Here is a 21,326-nt window from a genome sequence, read left to right on the forward strand (position 1 = left end):
GTTTTAAAGACACTTTCTTATCGTTAAAAATTGTCGCTTTTGCCGATTGGTTGTTACCGAATGGTTTTTATACTCATAAAATGATGGGAGAACTTACAGCGCTCATCCTGTCCCCGTAGATGGGGGTGACTTGTTCCCGCAGTAGCTTGCCCCGGTTGTCAAAATGAAAATATATATATACAGTGGTGGGATTCAGCCGGTTTGCACCGGTTCTATAGAACCGGCTCAAGGAATTTTATGAGATCAGCGAACCGGTTAGCTTTACTGATTACTGTCAATGTTCTGTTTGTAACAGAACCGGCTCAAAAATATGACTTTTGTGATGGAACCGACTGACAAAAAATTTGAATCCACTGTATATATATATATATAGTCACTGTATAGAATTCGGGAACATAATGTTATGTGACGCATCGTTTCGCACTTGCTTAATTGAAGTCGGATGCGCCGTGAATAGCCGGCAATTGTCTACAGATGACTCCGCATCATATATTGACATGGAAAACTAGAATCTCGCTGTCATCACCCGAAATTTTCCAGAAAGCAGATTAGTGCGGCTTTCGAGTTCAATATCTGGTCAATAAATTTGAACATAGATAGGTGTAAACCAAGGTGATAACGTCCAGATTCATATACATATGTCAGTTTTGAAAACGTTGTGCATTCATGTGATGCTGATATATCGTGAAATACCAATAAAATGATAATGTTTGTTATAGGCTAAGCAAGTCTATTTTGTAATAACTTGAATTCAAGACCAATTAGGAAGCCCTAAGGTGTAAGATGGCCAATGGAGATGCAAATTACGTGCATACGTGTCAATAGAAGTCGACGATGATAGTAACCAACTGTGTTGGTGGAGATGTGAATTTTCTGCTTTATATTATATTTTACCAGGTTTTATCAAGTATTTAGGCGCGAATCCACTCTGGCCAGTTTATAACATATTAATTACGTCCATAATAATCAGATTTCGAAACTTTTTTTGTGAGTTCGAGTGCAAACACGCGAGGGTCTTCAAGCTGACATGAATTGCAGCGCCAAACCTTTTGTATGACGCTGTAGGCCATTATCCACCCGACTTCCGTGACAATCACCGATCCTCGTTCCGTGAATATTGAGTCAGTTTAGTCATATTGATATTCCACAACACGTTTCTGCGTGCGTGAACGCTGGTGGTTACTTCCTAAATAAACCTCCAATATTAGTATGCATGACGGGACAGATAAAATCCAAAACAGCGTTGCTGGCAGACATTTTTAAAAATTAAGAAAGAGCGTCTCAATCAAAACTATGAGAAGCCATTATGTACTTGGTACCAATAAGAAAGAAATGATATTGGAGACGGTATATTGCAATCCACATGGCACGGCAAATAGCATTATTCTTGTATTGTCATGAAGACTGGTAGCGCCTCTAACGAAATAAGAATTCAACCTCTATCAATAAGAACCCGGCTGCACCCACCAAGACATACGAAAATACTAAGGGTATACTGTAATTATGTTATCACTCGAGCGCTTACATTTTCCAGGTCAATAAACAAACAATACCAGTGGTCACCACTACCAGTACTCCCCAGCTGATTGCTGAAGTTCAACTTAATCGACTGAAGTTCAACCTAATCTAACACAACAGATGTTACATCAATTAAATTACGATCGAAAATGAAGAAAGTATCTTGATTTATTCATGTCATGATCGATGGCAAGATATGATTGAGAAACAAGAAAAGGCAGTAAAAAAATATGAAATGGCAGATTACATGCCAGCAAAACATGAAGATAATCGTAATGGCAGTTTGTTCTGGTGTGTACGACTATGGTAAGATATAGGATAAAGAATATGTGCTAGTCCACACATTCGAAAATCGAAACACAGCCGCCCGATTCTAAGGACCATATTCGTCAGAAGGATCGTTCAGGCGCAGAACTTAGGTTTGGAATTTCAGATACTTTTTGATAACGCATTAGCAATAAAACATACAAAAGTATACAATAGTAACATTTCACCCAGTTTCATTAAGCGGGTGTGAAGATAGAGCCTAATGTCTAATCTAAGTAACTCATTTCATCCCAGTTCGCCAATCAGCACTGCCTGATCTCTCAGTTTCCGGTTTTCCTATTTTTTTCATTGTGATGCAGACAAAAGCTGACCACGGTATTCAAGGTAAACTTGCTCAGAGACTGTACTAAATGACCTATGGCCGTGCCTAATGCAATCTCTGATTCAGTATAGCATCAGGACTCCCAGAATCATCAATCTCTTCTCCCTTCCAATGTTCTTCATTGGAATCTGCATTACTAACTAATGTAGGAGCTTCATATAGAGCAAATTTATCTCTTTGCATGATGGCACCTCTTTTTTTTCTGATTCTTCCCACAATTAAAAACTTGGAAGGAGAACAACTTTTTGCATGGGTTATCTATAGGTGCTGCTTACAGCATTCACTTATGCAAAGTTGTCAATTCACTTTCCCTGTTCCAAATTTGTTATCCATTCAGGAGTATCCAATACCTCATCGGATATAGGTTTTTCACTTTGAGAATAGATTCCACCACCATTCAACTGAACTTCATTTTCATCCAATTCGAGTTTTAAACCTATTCCACATTTATTATCTGTTATAGGTTTAGACATGCACAAATTGCTTTTGTCAAAATACAATGCGACAGTTCCCAATTCCCCATCATATCTGTTCTTTACCAGCTCTATGTAGCTGAAAATATTGAGAAAGTTAAAAACATTCTGGAACATATGAGCAGCCCAAGCAGGTTTGTAATAACTTATTTATCCATATCAGACCAGAAAGGGGATAATTAGAAATGGTAATAGTTTAATTTTTTTTTTATACATACTCAGCACCTGGGCTAATTTTGTTCAACAAAGAAAGCATGATTTTTAATGAACAATGTCCCAAATCTCAAAATATTTTCTCTACAGGCTGAAAGTTTTTTTCTAAAAAAAGATTAAACATTCCTACCTTTTCTTGTAAGCATTTCCATCTTTGACAGATCTTACTTGTTGAAGAATCAGAACATTGTCAGCCTCTTGTGTAGCCTTTGCTGTTCCAAATATTGATGAAATTTGCAAAGGAATGCTGGGATCTTCCTTGCGAGGATGAATGACTAAAGTTACCTGAAAAATAGTGTGTAAGGCACTATCAATAACACCCAATGAGACATTACGCTCTTCTTAGAAAATCCACCTTCACTAGCTCATGCTCGGTCCCTTCTCGATTAATTGAGAGATTATTGTGGCTAGAAATGTTGAACAGCAATCCGATATAAATCAGTTTTTCTCACATGAGCGAAGTTTCCAGCATTATCGGTTTTACAATTTCACAAAATATATAATTCCACGGATGCGGGTCTCGATATTTGCCTATCTGCCAGAATGCTCAAAGCACCAATTAGTTAACTGACATAATAGCACAACACAATAAAACAAAACTTCTCATCTACTGATAGCAGATAGCACTGTAACTTACATGAATATGTTCAGTAGTAGCAAAGTTACGGAATTCACTGATGAGCATGTCTTGTACCATAAATCTATCATTATTTTTCTGCATCGCTCCCATCATAAATTGAAGATTGTCAATAACTATATGTTGAATGTCATGAACATAAGCTGCCTGAAAATTTGAGAATTACATGCAACTATGAGTACTGATATCTCAACTAGGCGAAGATGATAAAATACTAGTCTTAAATATGATAGTACCATCATTTGCTCAGAAACAACATCAGAAGTTTGAATACAGTGAATTGTCAGACTCACGGCAACATAGCCCATTTGATCTACCGTATGACCAGATAATGCAAGTGGTCATGGTTAGTCTCAAAATTGAGTCCAGTAAACTCCTTAACTCTACAACAGCTTATGAAGCAGCAAAAAATTCCCAGAATCATATGGTTTTTAATTATATGGGACTTTATGGGCAACGTAGTTCCTAATTGAGCAAATTTTAAGTAAGTCTCAAGATGACACCAACGGTTAGAATCTGAAACCAATTGATTATGGGCTACTAAGGTATAACATAAGGATTGTTTCTCACCTAAGGAGCACTGCAAGAAATCATTTCAAATATAGATGACATAACCTACCATTGCAAAAATTCATGGCTCTATAAAAATAGCGCTATTAATAGCGAATATTTCAATATTATGTTTTTGTTCAGCAAACTGATCAAGCCCAACTCAATTAATATTTAGGATTCCCACCTGGCGCATTGTATGGATGACATCTTTCATACTTTGAGGACCGTTATATGTCATCAGATGAATTGGTACAGATTGAAATTTATCACTGATATGCTCAAAATCAGACATTTCATTTTCCAGTTTCCTTCTTGCGAATTGTTTCATCATAGTTTTCAAAAGTCTGAAACAACCTAATTTATTAGTGTTGCCAGAAATTGTAATATTTTGTTGAAATTTGAACCATGATTTTAATTGAGTTTCATGTTTGATAAATTCATTTATCTGTAAATCGATTTAATTCTCTTGTCGTTTCCACAACAGCCTAGATTAGTGGTTTTCAACCAGCGTTTTGTTTTGCCAGTATTGGGTTTGCTTTTCTTCAATGTTTAGTGCGTGTCAGTCAAAAACTCGACCCGATCTCATAAGAGTTGCACAAGAAACACCAGGCTTAATTAAGTTTCTCATTATTTTTTTTTATGAGAATAAATGTAATTTCTTTTCTGTTCATATCATATATAATATAAACACAGATATTTTGATATTATTTATCAAATGATGTGTTTCTCCCAGAAGACAATTAAATCTTGCACAGGAGTTTCTTGATCTCCAGGAATGTTTCATTGAGGTTCTGAACCACCAAAAAGAGTATCGAAGCAAAAACTAATTTCCTGTTCCGCTAGGACACATGAGTTAAAACATTTCATAACTGAATAAATTACCTCACATTCTGTACTTCAAAACTCCCCCATAAAGTTGAAACTCCTTGCATAGCAAGATCCAAAGAATATTCACTCATAAATGTGGTTTTCCCACTTCCTGTAGGCCCAGTAATCACGGTCAATTCACCTCTTCTATGACCTTTCAACTTTTCTGTTAACTTTGTAAATCGGGTCCATGGTACACCACATACAGTGTCTAGAAATTAGGCAATCATTATTGAATAGATTTAATCATCGATATATAATATAAAGTTCACTTCCGAACGATAGACAATCAGGAAATCATTAAATGTCTCATCAAATACATCCATAATTCAAAGATCAGATTACAATATTAAACAACAATTGAAACAAACAACGTTATCTCTGTTCAGGCGCGCAGCCAGGATTTTCAAGAGGGGGGGGGGGGGGGGGGGGTTCATAATCATAAATTACCATGGCGGTCTGTAACAGTCTTCGCATTACGCGCTCGTTAAAGGGACGTCTTTTCAGCGTATAATGATTATTCTTGTCGCGTAAAATATTCAATCCCTGACAACTACAAAATTCTAAAATGTCGTTATATATTAATTTAATTGTGTCCAACGTAACTCGCGGTTGCTTCTTCTTACGTCAAAATTAAAACATTAGTTCTCTGAAATGCCACGGCGATCGGTGGACATAAAAATATGAGATAAACGGTGTATTTAATTTTAATACGTGTTTTTGGAATCTTGCCAACTCCATATCGCCGTTAGAAAAATCTCAATAACTGATATAAAAATCCGAAAAGAAAAATTTTATTTGGTACAATGAAATGAAAATGAATATGAAGTATATCGTTAAATCAAAAATACATATTCATCGCCGCGATTACGCCACTTGCTGACACTCCGATTATTTTTAAAGATAAAACCTCCTGAAAAATACGTAAATCTGCTGTAAATTCTCATGGAGTAAAATTTATTTCAATACAATAAAAATTGATGGATATACTTCGGATTAATTATCTTATATACCATCACAAACCGGGAAAAAAATCGCGTTTTCAACCTTGTTTAATGATAACACGAAAATTTTCTACGACAATTTTAAAGTAATGGATAAAAGGCAAATCCCACCCACAATTAACCGTGTTTCGATTTTAGTGACGGTATGTTCCTAAACGACGACCAAACATAATGTGCGCCGTAGGCACACGAAATTTTGCGATTTTGCGACTAGAAAAGCGTTTTCAGACTGTCGCGGGACTCAACAAAACTTATATTGTTTACGGTTTTATTTTCGGTATTTTATAATGCCGCTTTTCAATCAAATTTAGATCGCGGTTTTACTCCTCCTTTTGTCTTTAGAACCTCGCCACCGATGAACATATAATAACTGGCGAATTCACAATTCCGTGCAAAGTACAAATATAAAATAATTATCATGTTTATCGTGGCACAAATTTATGATTTAGAAAGAATAAAAACCCACGTAAGGGCGTTTACGGCCTAAATAACACGCTGATGAAAACATGGGCGATTTTAGCAGAAGGCAATTGCACGCTTTTTCAGTTTTCACATTTTCGTGCGAGTACAAAAATAAAATAATTATCATTGTTCCCGCGGCACAAATTTGTGATTTAAAGAGAATAAACACCAATATAAAGGGCATTCACGGCATAAATAACACGCCGCGTTGATGAAAACGAACGGCGATTTTAGCAGAAGGCAATTGCACGTGTTATCGGCAACTTTTTCACTTTTCAGAAAATTCAAAAAGGGGGGGGTTTCGACCCCGACCCCCCCCCCCCCCTCTGGCTGCGCCACTGTCTCTGTTAATATTTCTAATAATTATAGCAGGAATGCAAGCGTGGACATGTCACGGTGAAATGGGGGGATGCTTATTTAAACACAATGCGTTCTCCCACAACAGAAAATTATTTTTGTTTCAACATGAGATAGTCGCTGGCTTCCTGTGTGAACAATTGAATCTGAACAATTGAATCGGTTAGGCTGCTAGGTAGACTAGTGCTTTTTTACAACAATGTATACAAAAGCGTTATTGGCATACATTTCATATTCCACATCAAGACATGTGAATGTTTATTAAGGGGTATTCATAAAATTATAACAAAAATTATTTTACCACACAAATCATAAAAATACCACAAGCAACTAATGTTAATGTTTAAATCTTCTCGCCCACCGACTATAAGTGCAATGTGTAATACACCAATATTTTCTATTTTTGCGATTACCTATAATTATGGGGATCACACTAGTGTTGGAAAGGAAAAGGCAATCAACTCATATATAGCCTACTTCATTATCATATATGGTTGATTAGATTAATTAGACCCCCTTTTTTAGTCAAGAATCTATCCACTCCAATGAAGTACCACCATATTTTGCAATCTCATCTCATCTACCAACTTACCACAGTTCATCAGCTCATCTTTCACAAAACCACGAAGGTCGATGAATGATACTATATTCTTTATTTCAGCTGACACTGCTGAAGATATAATTCCATCTAAATCCAAATTTTTCGACAAAGCCTGAAGAGGATTTGGCGTACCAGCGGTGGGTCTCACTATACGGCACCTAAAAAATATTCAATTTAACCGAATTTCAAGCAAAAAAACATTTGCTGTATAACAGTCTTCATTCAACATATAGAGTTACTGATGCATTGTTCATCTATATCTCAGTTCAATGGCAACGCATTAATATACAAACTTGAATTAGCATAAGTTAATATATAAATAAATTTCCATTTGATAAAAGCATTAACAAATTTCCATTTGATAATAGCATTAACAAATCATACCTATTTTCACCCAATTTCTTTGAAAATTGTCGTCCAGCTTCCCAAGAAACTTGGTTGTTATTGAACCAAATGATGATTTCTGAAAATTGCTCCAAATATGGCAAAACTTGCAAAGGCAGGTAAGTGTTGCCCGATGGTAATGAAATGGCTTTATATTGTGTGCTTGCAAAGTTTACTGCAATTGCATCAAACTCGTTCATTGTCAGCACAATTTTTTTCGAATTTACTGGAACTTGTTCTATACCGAGCATGTTATAGTATCCTTTTCTTGGAAGACGAGATACTTCACATGGTTCGCTTCCGTTGGACAAAGAAAATGTTTTTAAACCAATAGGTGTCCCTCTTGATTCTTGCTTTGAATTTCGTGTCGAAATCAAGTTTGAGAACCACGGAACAATAACAGTATCCAAATTTTTGTTAAATCTTATATCATAAGACTCTAAATCACTCAATGTTATGACATCTAATCCAAATTTACATAAAGTTTCTTCACATGTTAAATCAGCACATTCAGACAGAGAAACCGAATCTTCCCATATTTTCTTTAGTCCTTCTGAATCACTTATTTCTTCACTAGACTTGGTGTCAAAGTCTAAACTAGACCTAGTAAGCAGCGGATTCTTCATATAGTCACGGAAGTCATTCCATGAACCACTATGACCTGAATCAACACAGAAAAAATCTCCAGTTGTTTTATTTATGAATAGAGTCTGATTCGATGTTGCACTTTTTCTTGGTCTGCCGATAACTTTCGGCTTTGGAAAAACATTTTCACATTTGAAGCATGTTGGTCCCGATTGTGCATTGAGATTCTTAGTTTGTAAAAAAGATCGTATCTCTTGAGCCAAAGGTGCACTGGTTGTATTTGCACTATTGTTTATGTTTGATCGATATGCTTGAAAATAATTTAGCGATTTATTTGTAGATGCATTTAGACTGTGTGTACTGCAAATAGATCTCATACAAATCCCAGAAATTGTTTGAAGATTAGTCATTGATGACAATATCCAAGCACTGCCTGAAACTTTCTGATAAATCATTTTTCCACACAAGCCTGAAGAAGATGAGGTATATAGGCACACCAGCAGCTGGAATAATTATATAATATCCCAAAAATATTATTTTATCAGTCAATAGAATCACTATTGCTATCACTAAAATTAAGTTATTCATCAATAAATTTTATTTTGGCTGCTCTGGCATAAAACAGTATGACAACAGACAGACAAAACCTGCAGTTACCTCGAAGTCGGGCATTACTTGAGACAAAATTAAAAACGTACAAGTAGGCTATGCACCCGTCCATCAACAGCAGTTAAATCACACAGTAAAATAGAACTATTGAATTGTGTCACAATATCCAACAGTGATATTAATATATCGGACCTCCTGAAGTATGCGCACCAAGATGGCGCACAACCTGGATTCAGGTTGTGTACCAGGTTAGGGTTTAGGTTATGCGACATCTCGGTGTGCATACTTCAGGAGTACCAATATATCACATAAACAGGACATAAGGCCGTGGTTCGCCATATGGTTAAGCCATACTATTGGCAGCTTTCCTCAACCCCTGGGATAAATATGTAAGTCTTATCTTAAAAAAATAAAAATAAGTTATACATGGAATATAAAATAAAAATTTTTCATCTGGAATATCATAATTTTCATTCTAACACACTGAACATACATTTTTTGTAATACCTATGTTATTTCAGTGTAAATAAATTTTAAGATAATGGAGATGAGACTATATATATATATATATATTCACCACATCAGATGCAGTACAGAATATCCTAAAACCAGGCTAAAAAAATATCAATGCTATCATCTCTTAATACTGTAATAATTATTCTTTTATAAACTCCTTCATAACTCTTATTGATCCTATCATCACAAATTTGAACATAGTTCGACTGATAGCTACAGGAGTTGTGACTCTTCTAAGGCCCATGGGCCGGAGCCACGTCCCATCTAATTTGGCCACATGGGCCGTGGCCCATCAAGCTATGGGCCGCGGCCCCATCAGGAAAAATTCAATTATCTTACCAAAATTTTCAATTTTACAAAATTGTCTATATTCGACCGAAAAAAATTGCGAGATGCCACCAAATTTTTTTCTTACGATAAGCCTTTATATAAAAATAAAGCAAAATACCAAGCAACAGAAAAAAATACTCCTGTAGTATGTGTACCAGGTTAGGGTTAGGACAAAATTTTGTTCAGATTTTTCACATTATAGTCCTATTAACAGTATTAGGAGTTCGGGGACTGACTGCAGGACTGTGCTAGCCAAGTGAATAGTTCCTTTACACAACTTGATGGGCCGCGACCCATAGCCTGATGGGCCGAGGCCCAATTCGATGGGCCGTAGAGGAGTCACCACTTCCACTCACTGATAGGTTTCCAATTCTCGAAATTGTACCGTACCGGTATGCCATTTCCTAAATCTGTAAATGCAGAAATGCCGTCCTTTGCCAAAGTCAGACAGGAGATAATTGGATTTACTTATTTAGGTTCAACCTCTTGTGTAAAAATACTACACTGTGCGTAATTTAGTCATTTCCAACGAGATTTTATATATTATCAATGGAAAAATGAATGCAGATAATCTTCTATCATACCGGTATCACTCCGTTACAAAATTCAAAGTTTACATGTGCGACAAAAATCAAAACAATAAAGGTCAAAGGTTGTTGAAAATAAATCGGTAAAAAAAATTTGTCACTCATATTATTAGATAGGATCGGTATGTTAGTCGTTGAATAAGATAGAATAGATATTTTATTTTCAAACTCCATAATACACACAAATAAAAAACAGAGAATTCTGGAGAGCGAGCAAAACTCTGGAAAAGCTGGCATCAGTAGGCACTACCTACAGCTGTGAAGTCATTGGAGATTGGAGTATTTGGTTGTATTAAGATATTTATGCCAGTCCCGATTAAATTATAATCGGGACGTGTAGAATTCCTAGGATAAAAATAGCCTTCTGGCGACTTCTTCCATCTACAAGTACTGAAAATTCGAAATTGATTTTTGCAGTAAGACATTGCACATTATGGGCAACATCATTCGGTTATAATTGTATGGAACTAATGGAAGTTTTTGGAATCTGGAGGTTGGAAAATAACAGAACTGCAGAAAGCTGGAAAGTGAATACCATACCGGTACCGGTACCACACCTTGCAGCATCGTCCAAAACAATGAAGAATGGCATAAAATAAACCAACACTTCAGAATATCCAATATCAAAGTTAAAGAGGGTTCACTTCATGCAGCTCTTTGCTGGCATGGGGTTACAATTTTAAAGACAATCACAAATTCTTCAATTGCACGCGTGCCACAAAAGTCATCTTATTTCAAAGGCTCAAGTATTCATGTTGGATTTCTTGATTTCAAACAAGTGATGTCCTACCTAGCACTGAACAATGTTTTACAATTAAGCCATGCATACATATTGCTCACTAATATTTCAAATTGATATAACTCATTTCTTTTTTTTTATTATGAGCTATATCCTTACTCCTGTACTCAGTAGATATTATTTGGTGGTATTTTTTTTTCTTTTGACTGCCAATAATTTATATATTTTTAATCACATTTTCAACCACTTTACTTGGATTATGTGGCACTTAGGACACAAGCATATTTTAACTTTATTTTTGTCACTTATTTATTTTTGCTCATAGGTATTTCATTGTGTGAGTGTGTAATCGAACCTGCTTTTACTGTTTTGATAAATTCTTTTACATCTTAATGTTGCTTACCAGTATTGGTAGTTGTATGAATATTGATTTGGCAAATGGTTCCATTGTATATAGCTATTTTGTATTTTTTCCAGACACACTGCCCTAATCTTTTTTGTTGTGTTCACTACTAGTCATGCTTTGTATTTGCAGCTATTTCAAGCCTGTCTGTAGGCAACTATAGCACTTTATTTTTGTGCTTTTCGAACAACATCATTCCATGATGGCTAACATATTTTAAGGCCCTATTTCATAACCATAAGGAGCATGACCCCACTTACATAGCACTCTTATTGAAATTTGCTGTGTTCAATATTTGTTAGCAAACTTATCAAAGAAATAATCTATGAAATCAATTTGAAATTTTTTTAGTGATTTTGCAAATTTACACTTCATTTCCAATGTTCAAAGCTTCATGCTGCCTTTCATGCATGCATTTTTTTTGTTCTGGTTTGTACATTTGATAAATTATTGGTGAATGGTGATATTTTTATGTATTTGAAAGCAAGAAGTTTCCTACAGCTATTTACTTATTTAGCAATACACAATCTAGAATTCCAGACCCAGAGTTAAATATTTAAAATCAACTTCATTTATATATATGATATGTGGGGTAAATTCTGATGATTACCATAATTGGACGGAAGAGGTCGTCAGAAGTCTATTACATTTAATTTATCTACCTAAATTTTGTTATATTTTGTGTAAGTTGTCCACAGATCCCTTAAAAAGCATTGCCCGATTCTGAATCGTGTTTTTTGTATTCTTGTAGTATTATTTTTTATTTTTTTTGGTGGGCGGGCGCGTACTTTTACGTTTTTTAACTTTATTTTAAGTTATGCTCGCCTTCCAGTATCTCTGCATTTTGTTTGTTTGTCCAGTTTTTGTGTTGTTTTGTTTTTATGTCAGAGTACCGAAATAAATGATTGATTGATTGAAGTTCAGGCCGCTTTCCGGCACACACAAAAAATGGCATTTACATATTTATCCCGAGGGAGAGCAGAGCCTACAAGACGGGTGAATCACATTGCAAACCACGGACTTTCGACCAGATACCTGACCATGTCGGGTATGCTATTACTTAGCCTGTTATTTATTGTTTTGATTTCAGATGCATGGATTTGATGATGGTGAAGGCCATAACCGACCAGCGGTTACGTTGACCACCTTGTGGCGCGAGGAGTCCAGCAATCCTCTGGCATCCTCGAACTTGCGAACCCACGCGGGGTAATCAGAATATTATTTTCGCCAGAAGGATATAACTTTTACTTAATTCAAAAATTTCTTTGGGCTCTATGAGATTTTTTTCGCTTTTAGTGTGTGCAATAACGTCATCAAAATTGTAATTTGCGCACTTGTGGCGGTTGTGAGTTGGCGTTTGCGGTCAGGAATACTACGGTTCCGGTGATCTATTGTAAAAGATTCAACATTGGCCTATTAGTAGCCAATTTGCAGAAGCAGAATATAAGTACTTCTTTAACACAATTGTTGTTTCGGTGGAGGTCCGTGTTTAAAAAGCGAAAAAAATCTTGTTTACGAGACTCCGAAATATTAGTTTTGGGAGGTCTAATTATAATTATCTAATTATAATTGCGCTTTTCGTGGCAGTTCTTCTTTTGCGTAAGTTCATTTTGATGGTCAGCTGTGGTACGGTAGAGCAATGAGCATATATACATGCTCATTGGGTAGAGCGAAACGCTTACGCTTCAAACAGCGTGAGTTTTAGGGGCCAATATCTAATAATATTTGCGCTTTTCGTGGCAGTTCTTCTTTTGCGTAAGTTTTTTTTTTTGATGGTCAGCTGTGGTACGGTAGAGCAATGAGCATATATACATGCTCATTGGGTAGAGCGAAACGCTTACGTTTCAAACAGCGTGAGTTTTAGGGGCCAATAGATGACGATTAGGAGATTTCATAAATGACTATACAAATGGTTCACAATCTTTCGGCCCCAGTGACTTTTAAAACTAAACCAGATAAAAAAAATATAATTCATCTGCTACCAATATGAATTTTGTTTCTACTTTGAATTTGCCTGTTTTTAATGACTATAGATTAGGAAATGGTATTAATTCCGAAATTCTTTTTCCACTTATTCAATTGTCAGTTAATTTATATATATATTTAATTATTGTCAAATATGTTTTTTCTAAAAATTTTATCTTACTAATGCACGAATACAATTTGCTACAGCTTGGACAGCTGAATACTCTTCTCAAAAAGGCGCTAGTCCCAAATAAAACAACAAAAAATTTAACACAATGTTGTCGAAAATTTCAAGGACTAAAGTTGTGTTGATAAAATATGGGTAATACAAAGAAGAGTACAAATATTGGATCAGAAAATAGTAAAACAGCTTTTCTTAGACACTACTCGTCAAAAGTCACACCACATTTGCGCCAAGCAGTCAAAGATTTATATATATAGGCTATATGCCTTACTAATATAAAAAAGAATTGTACAGACTATGCGGTTATAGTTTTTTCTTATGTATAAATGGCTTGCATCTTATTGGATTGAATACGGATTGTTTGTGAAATAACCTAATTCCTTCAAAATTCCCTACTTGAAAAATTATTATTTTAGAATTTTACACAGTCTATAATAGGGTCCATTAATTTCCTAAAACTCTAGAAAACGAAACAAGACAATGTATATTTAATTTTTTACATGCTACAAATCAATCATCAATTAAAATATTTAATTAAATAAATATTTAATTAAATAAATTTGTGCAGCAATCTTGGAAATATGAATAGTGAAAATTAACAATACCACATGAGAAAAATCACCACTTTTTTAATGAAGTTCATTGTTATGATTTTCAGTTGTAAATGATTACTGGATTAAAAAAATAGAGAGGAAGGAAAGAAAAAAATGAAGATAGGTGAGTATGTGGTCACACGATCGCATTTTACTTATCTTTGCATACTTCAATTATATTATTGTTTGAGGTAATAAATTCCCAAAGACACAATAAATTTATTATCAGAAATTAATATATTCGAAGAGTGTATAGAAATGATTATTTTGACAATATTTGAGAATACAAAGTATCTTTTTGATCCCACCCGCTTCGTTGTTTTCTTCTTGATATATATCAAAATACTTGTATATATAGGAGAGAAGATTTGTTATAAACGAGAAAAAATATGACACAAAATATACTCAGATATAGGAATTACCAAATTTACTACAACTCAACACAGCGAAGCAACGCAGTGTCAAGCTGCGGATTTTGGGACCTTTCTTGGTGTACCAGTTGAATTGCAATTATAGCAATCATTTCCAAACATTATTGTTTTATATGCAGTTATGGAAAAACAACGACTATAGAAATGAGCAAAACAATGAGCGAGTTACCCGAAAAAACAGTGAAATTAGAATAACATGCAGCCGCAGCTAATATATCTTCCCCGATAATTCCTGGAATAACTGAACTAGGCTTGTTCACTTAAACAAATGTGAATATTAAATTTCGATTTGTATTCTTATTTGCATTTCTGGTTATTTCATATACCGGAGCCTATGAATTAATGAGGAATTATTAAAACTTTTTGAAGATAATTTTGATCATAACCAGTCGATTTATCAAGTCTTTTTTTCATATCTAGCTCTGAAAATATCCATAATTCAAACCAGATGGATTTACATGTCGATCCCAGTCAAATGTTGGTATATGCGGGGGTCAGAGTCGAAATTATAAATTTCCCGGAGCCCTTCCGTTGTCAGTTTCTATCCGACGCTGGGCTCCGTTTTAAACAATTGAATAAAATCATTTAGAAGAGATGTGGTTGCGAGTCTATTCGACATAAACTTGACATAGTATTTGGGTCAACATTTGTTTAGTGTTGGTTTCCATAAATTAATAGTCGTATACTGAATATCAGCAGAATCGTATTTGGGATTGAATTATTATATTCATACATGGCAATGGGGACAAAAACATAAGCTTAATGTACTCCAATATAACTACATCTTACTTACTTTGATTGGTTTTGACGACCAAAATTCCTGATACATCCATTATCGAGGTTAAAGGTAAAGTTGTGCGTGCAAGAAATAGATTCATTCAAATTTCAGAATGAAAATTCATATTTATATCGTAAATTCCCGTGATGTGCATGGAAGGATTGTATAGCCTAGGTTGCTGCAATCAGCGATGCGTGTCAATCGATTAGGTACATACAAAAATATGTGATGATCGTGTATGTTTTTTTAAATATCATACCCCTTACGAAAAAATGTTGCCGACAAATCATTTCACGTTTCTATCGCAATCAATGAAACGCGAAAACAAGATTTTGAAACTTATTATCATTATGCAATTTTTGTCGTAGTGACAGAAGCAAGGTTTCAACAATTTAACGTTGGTTGCTAAAGATGAAATTAGATATTTCATTCACAAGTTTGCTATTTATCCTTTGCATTAGTCTGTTTACGACATCCGGCATCTGCATTACTAAAGATAAAAGTGTTATAGCCTCTGATTCTTCGAAAGAAATAAATTGGGATAGATTGAACGGAGAATGGTTTAATGTTATGAGTTCTAATCGCCTAATTGACAGCATTATTGGATGTATTGCAATGGACGGTTACAAATCAACCAATGGCGAAGGATTTGCTTATACAATTGACTACAACATCGAGAGAAAAAAATTCAAAGAATTTTCCGTTCATTATGAATATATTTACGACGGAAAGTACCGGATGATAAATGAAGATTTACGGAAATTGGAAAGTGACTTAGAAAATGACATAGATGAAATCTTGCCAAAACAAAGTCAATCTGAATAACTTGTCGAAAATTTTTCTAAGATAAGATATAGATTTATCTATACTGATTATGAAAACTATATAATATATACGAAATATCTTGGCGAAAATATTGAAGGAAACTCGAGGGGCGTTTGGGTGGCCATGCGTAATCTACATCCGACCGCAGAAGATATACACGAGTCCACAACGAAATGATTGAAATAGGAAATGGATGGAGTGCTGTGAAATTGTATTTTGTCAAATGTGCATATGTGGAAAACTTTGATAATTTTACTGAAGAACTATCAGATGCCTAATATCACTTTCTCAAATATATATTCATTATCTGCAGTGATAAAATATATTCAATCCATGTATGCAATGTTAATTTGTTTGAGTACTATATGCTATCTACACCAGGTAAACAAGGAATCGTGATAGAATTAATACACGTACAACACAGTTACTTGCTCGAATTTCGGTTTGAATTGAACAAACATATAAGGGACAAATAGTAAACTATGCCTCTCTTCGGTTGTAGTTCATAAGCAAATTTGTTGCTTATGATGAAGCTCTAAAAAGCCAGCGAATATGTATAAGGCGGTGACACTTCGCTCCTAACCTCCATAGATTTACGACCGCAAGATTTCTCGATATTAATTACCCGACAAATTGGATTTTAATGAAGTATTTAGTATATTGTTTTGCTCTGTGATTATTGGGTCAATGATTTGCATGCTTTTACTGATTTTTGAGATTTCTATGGTTTCCAAGGTGATCATTGTGTTGATCTGGCCGGCAGAAGATTTTCCAACGAGTGATCTTGGCGAGCGAGGCACGTATTTGCGTCATCTTTCTGCCTCGTTAATTACGCTTGCAAGGAGCGGTGTATCATACAATTTCCCTATGCCACGTCTGATTTTAAACTATCCACTCCCTTTTTTCGAAAAAATTAACAGACGTGCATATTCTATAAATTCATGTAAGATGCGCCATCAGGATACTTTCGTCAATAAAATCAGACACTGCATCGCTTAGGTACGAGCCTCATGTTTGACCATGCAAAACTTATCATATCGGAAAGTTCATTCACTGCGCATAGAATCGGTTCCGTCGATTAGTATTGTTTGTATACTCTCACTAAATCCGTCAAATTGATCCCCATTTTCATATTATGCATATTCGTACTTGAACAGTACCGGAAAGAAACTTGAATCTCAAAGCCTGTCGCGCGTCGCATAAAATCGGGGCCGCACTTTTTGCAGCCCTGTTCAAGATTGCAAAAGAATAAGTCCACAACCATTCAGTAGACATTTGACTTACAAATAGGGTTACCATTGACAAACTTTGACATAAATCGGAAAGGAGGGGTGCTTTTGGAGTCGTCCTTATAGCTGACAAATGAATGTATACGGCCACAAAAGTAGGATACGCTTCTCTAATCAATGTGTAATCCCCACTGGGTTCATCGTACGTGTTGACATGAGGTGTCACAAAATTTTGGCGATCCGTGACCAAAGATACCATCTCCCACTTGGTCAGAGAAAATCATGCGTTTCATCATTGGGGCAAAAATTACAAAAATATTGTGGATGAGTATTGCACCGTTACAGTACGACTATGCAGAACTGTCATATCTTGAAAACTGTTCATCTACATTCAGAAGTGCACTCATTGATTGTGCATTTGAAGTGCTGTTTCCTGTTTGCACCCATGATGTATATCAAGGTGGTCCAAACCCTGTCCCGCGGGCCACATGTGGCCCGCCGCTTCATTATCTGTGGCCCGAGTCGCATTTGCGCGAGGGTGAACAAAAATCGCATTTGGTGTTGTTTCGTCATATAAATAACCAGAAAAAGTGTTTGTTTTGTATTGCAATGTTCACCTAATATTGGCACTATTGTGGCCCGCGAAAAATACAAAAATAATGGTGTGGCCCGAGAGGCCGTCAACCTTGGACCACCCTGAATTGTATATCATAGCAATCAGTATATAAAACGCACAAAGAGCTTGAGGCGTAACATTCTTTTGTCACTTCAGTCGTGCCGAGAGCATCGAAAATGAAAATTTCAATTGCTAATTTGATAATTGCCGTTTGTTTGCATTTTTCTAAAAGCGACGCCCGGCAACTGCATCACCAAGTATAGAAGTGCCTTGGGTTATGACGCTTCGAATGGAATAGATTGGGAGCGTTTAAATGGAGACTGGTTCGAAGTTCTAAATTCTAATCTCAGAATTAATATCATTACAGGATGTGTTGAAACGGTAGAATACAAATCGACTGCGAGTGGAGGATTCCTATATGTGGTTGAATACAATACCAAAAAGAAAACATTCAGAAGAGTCCCTTTTCAGTTTGAATATGTCGGAGATGAAGTATATCAGATGCGAAATGAAGATGTAGATAAATTGAAAAGTGATTTAGAGGGTGACGTAGATGTAATGCCGTCAACAAGACAGATTGAAACTAACGCAGACGCTGTTAAGAATTTCCCCAAGATGAGCTATAGATCTATCTATACAGATCATGAAAACTATAGTTTTTATGTATACATAATATATACCAAAAATCATGACGAAAACATTAAAGGAAAGTCGAGAGACGTTTGGATATACATGCGCAATCAACATCCCAACGCAGAAGATATATTACGAATCCACAACAAAATGATTGGAATAGGAAATGGATGGAGCCCTACGAAATTATATTTTGCCAAATGTGTTTATGTGAAAAACCTTGATGATTTTACTGAAGAATGATAAATATGTTGTTTGATGTTACTCTTTACAAGATATTTTTTAGTGGGCGTGTATCGATATATTCAAGTCAAGCATGTAACGTTTTATCTTTTTGAGTTGTTTGATAGAATTATCACTCTTGACAATTTAGTGATGTTACTAATATATACGCGGCGAGAAATAAATGAGTGTAGCCTGATTCAATGAGTGGATACATTTGTCTAGCGTTTTTGCAAAAGTTCTTGCAGAAAGTACCGGTTGACCATCCATTTCCAATTTGTACCAGAGAAAAAATATATTACTGTCTTTATCAATTACAAATATATATACGGATGACCCAAAAGTAGGTTTACAGTTATTAAAAAGTAGGGTTTAGGTCCAAATGTAGGTTTGTAGTTCTCATTTAGGCACTTTTAAAGTTCAAGAATGCTAGCTTTATCGTAGACAGAAACTGTTTAATCTCTTAAGTGCTCAAAATGTCCTTCTTCAACATTGCAACATTCGTCACACCTGTCCAAAACACTCTGACACACAGTACGGCACAAATTTTGATCTTTATCAATTTCTCTGAATGCGTCATGAATGTAATCTTTTAATTCATTTATTGTTTTGGGATTCTTCTCATACACCTTATTCTTTACAACACCCCCAAAAAAGAAATCCATTGTGTCCATTCTTGCCATGCCCTACGTACAGTCTCAGCATTTTCATACTTCCAATATTTCTTTAATATTCATTTTCTTTGCCATTAACCGTCAAATAAAATAAAGATTTACAAAATGTATTACCTTCCAAGCAGCTAGAAAACTAATGTAAAATTCACACTAGATTTATTATCTAAAAAAATAAGCAATTTTTGTGGTACTTAACAAGTAACATAAAGTGAACTGCAAGTAGCTTTAAAGCATATAAAATAGTGTAATAACTGTATACCTACTTTTGGGCCACCCTGTATATATAGGGTGGTGGGATTCAGCCGGTTCGCACCGGTTCTAGAACCGTCTCACGGAATTTTATAAGATCAGCAAACCGGTTAGCATTACTGGTTACTGTCAAAGTTCTGTTTGTAACAGAACCAGCTGAAAATATGACTTTTGTGAAGAAACCGACTGACAAAAAATTTGAATCCCACTCCTGTATATATATATATATTGACCACCGTATCCTTTTAAGTGAGCATCATCACTATGGGATAAGAGGGACCCCATTAAATTAGCAAGAGCTACCTGCAAAACAAGTCGTGCAATAAGACAATTCATTCTCTACTAATATTTGTGTAACGAAGCACGGAGTTCCTTAAGGATGTTAACTTGGCCGGTTATTATTTCTATCCTACGACATGACTATTACCTAGGTGTCCGGACTGGTACGAGTCGATCATGTTTGCTGATGGCACTGATTTGATTCCTTATGGGAAAACTTGAAACAACAATTGGAACGGTTGCAAACTGATAACTAGTCCAACATTCATAGCTGGATGTTGGTTAATAAATTACCTCTCAATGCCAATAAGACCAAGTTTATATTACTTCGTCCAAGAAAACATAAAAATCTTCACTGCTCAATGGCAAAGGAATTGAAAGAGTGTGTGAAATATAATTTTCCGGAGTTATCGTTGATGAAAATCTCTTGTAAATCACAAGTTGCACATATTTTTGGGAAAACAAAAAGAAACTTGGCAGCCACATTCGATACTGTTGTTCAGTCTGGCCCCATGGGAACAGAATATTTGTCTCGAAATTGCAGAGTATTTGTATTAATTGTTATTGGGACCGGTATTTAAAACGCGCACCGTAACTAACCTTACCATGAATGATGAATATATCTAGTAAAAGTTAGATAACGTTGTTCTATAAAAAGCCTAAAAATTGAATTTAACTGTCATTGCTGTTTCAATTTACTCACAGCCAATTAAAATGTCATTGCTATTGCATTCCTGTTGTTATTTCAGCGTTTGATTTTGATAAACTCTCATTCGTACCTAAGCGCTTTGCATATTGAATTTAAATTCGATAGGTCTTTTTCCAACGCAAGTTTACAAGCTGTTCATTTTTCGATAATTGAGGTAATGAGGATAATGAAGGTAATTATTAACTAATTAGTTTATTTCAGAAAAATCCTTCACTATGATTTGGTGTCCCACAAACAATTTACGATACATATATATAAAAAGTGTTCCGCGAACTAAGAAAAATTGAAAACCTGCACCGTGGACCTGGGGTGTGCAACCTGGGGCCCACACGGAAAAATTGTGCGGCCCGCGGAGAAGTGCCAATTTCGAATGGTGTGCGGTCCGCGAAAGAAGTTATTAATTTAACAGTAAACCTTCTTTCTTCAATCTGTTTAACCCTGCTAAAACGCTTA

The 21,326-nt window shown here is 35.4% G+C and overlaps 1 protein-coding gene across 2 annotated transcripts; it reads right to left on the minus strand.

Annotated features, from left to right (window-relative positions):
- Positions 1–1,668: 1,668 nt before the first annotated feature.
- LOC120330142 (twinkle mtDNA helicase-like) lies at positions 1,669–9,634 on the minus strand. 2 transcript variants are annotated; one of them, XM_039396988.2, is made up of 7 exons: positions 7,718–9,634; positions 7,325–7,491; positions 4,925–5,120; positions 4,227–4,386; positions 3,491–3,637; positions 2,984–3,138; positions 1,669–2,719 (listed from the first exon to the last, which is right to left on the minus strand). In XM_039396988.2, the coding sequence occupies exons 1-7, from the start codon at positions 8,755–8,757 to the stop codon at positions 2,470–2,472; spliced, it is 2,115 nt and encodes a 704-aa protein (XP_039252922.1). In that variant the 5' UTR covers positions 8,758–9,634; the 3' UTR covers positions 1,669–2,469. The 2 variants fall into 2 exon arrangements, with proteins under 2 accessions (XP_039252922.1, XP_077974901.1); XM_078118775.1 differs by lacking the exon at positions 3,491–3,637.
- Between the last annotated feature and the right edge of the window lie 11,692 nt (positions 9,635–21,326).

This window comes from Styela clava, chromosome 12 (assembly GCF_964204865.1).
Source record: "Styela clava chromosome 12, kaStyClav1.hap1.2, whole genome shotgun sequence".
In the NCBI taxonomy this organism is placed as follows: Eukaryota; Metazoa; Chordata; class Ascidiacea; order Stolidobranchia; family Styelidae; genus Styela; species Styela clava.

Bases quoted from the DNA above. Each gene is read 5' to 3' on its own strand.
- LOC120330142 (XM_039396988.2), bottom strand. From the start codon at position 8,757: ATGATTTATCAGAAAGTTTCAGGCAGTGCTTGGATATTGTCATCAATG. The intron at 7,492-7,717 runs GTATGATTTGTT...AATATTTTTTAG, and splicing joins AAGAAATTGGGTGAAAATAG to GTGCCGTATAGTGAGACCCA. The intron at 3,139-3,490 runs GTAAGTTACAGT...ACTATTTTTCAG, and splicing joins CTACTACTGAACATATTCAT to GTAACTTTAGTCATTCATCC.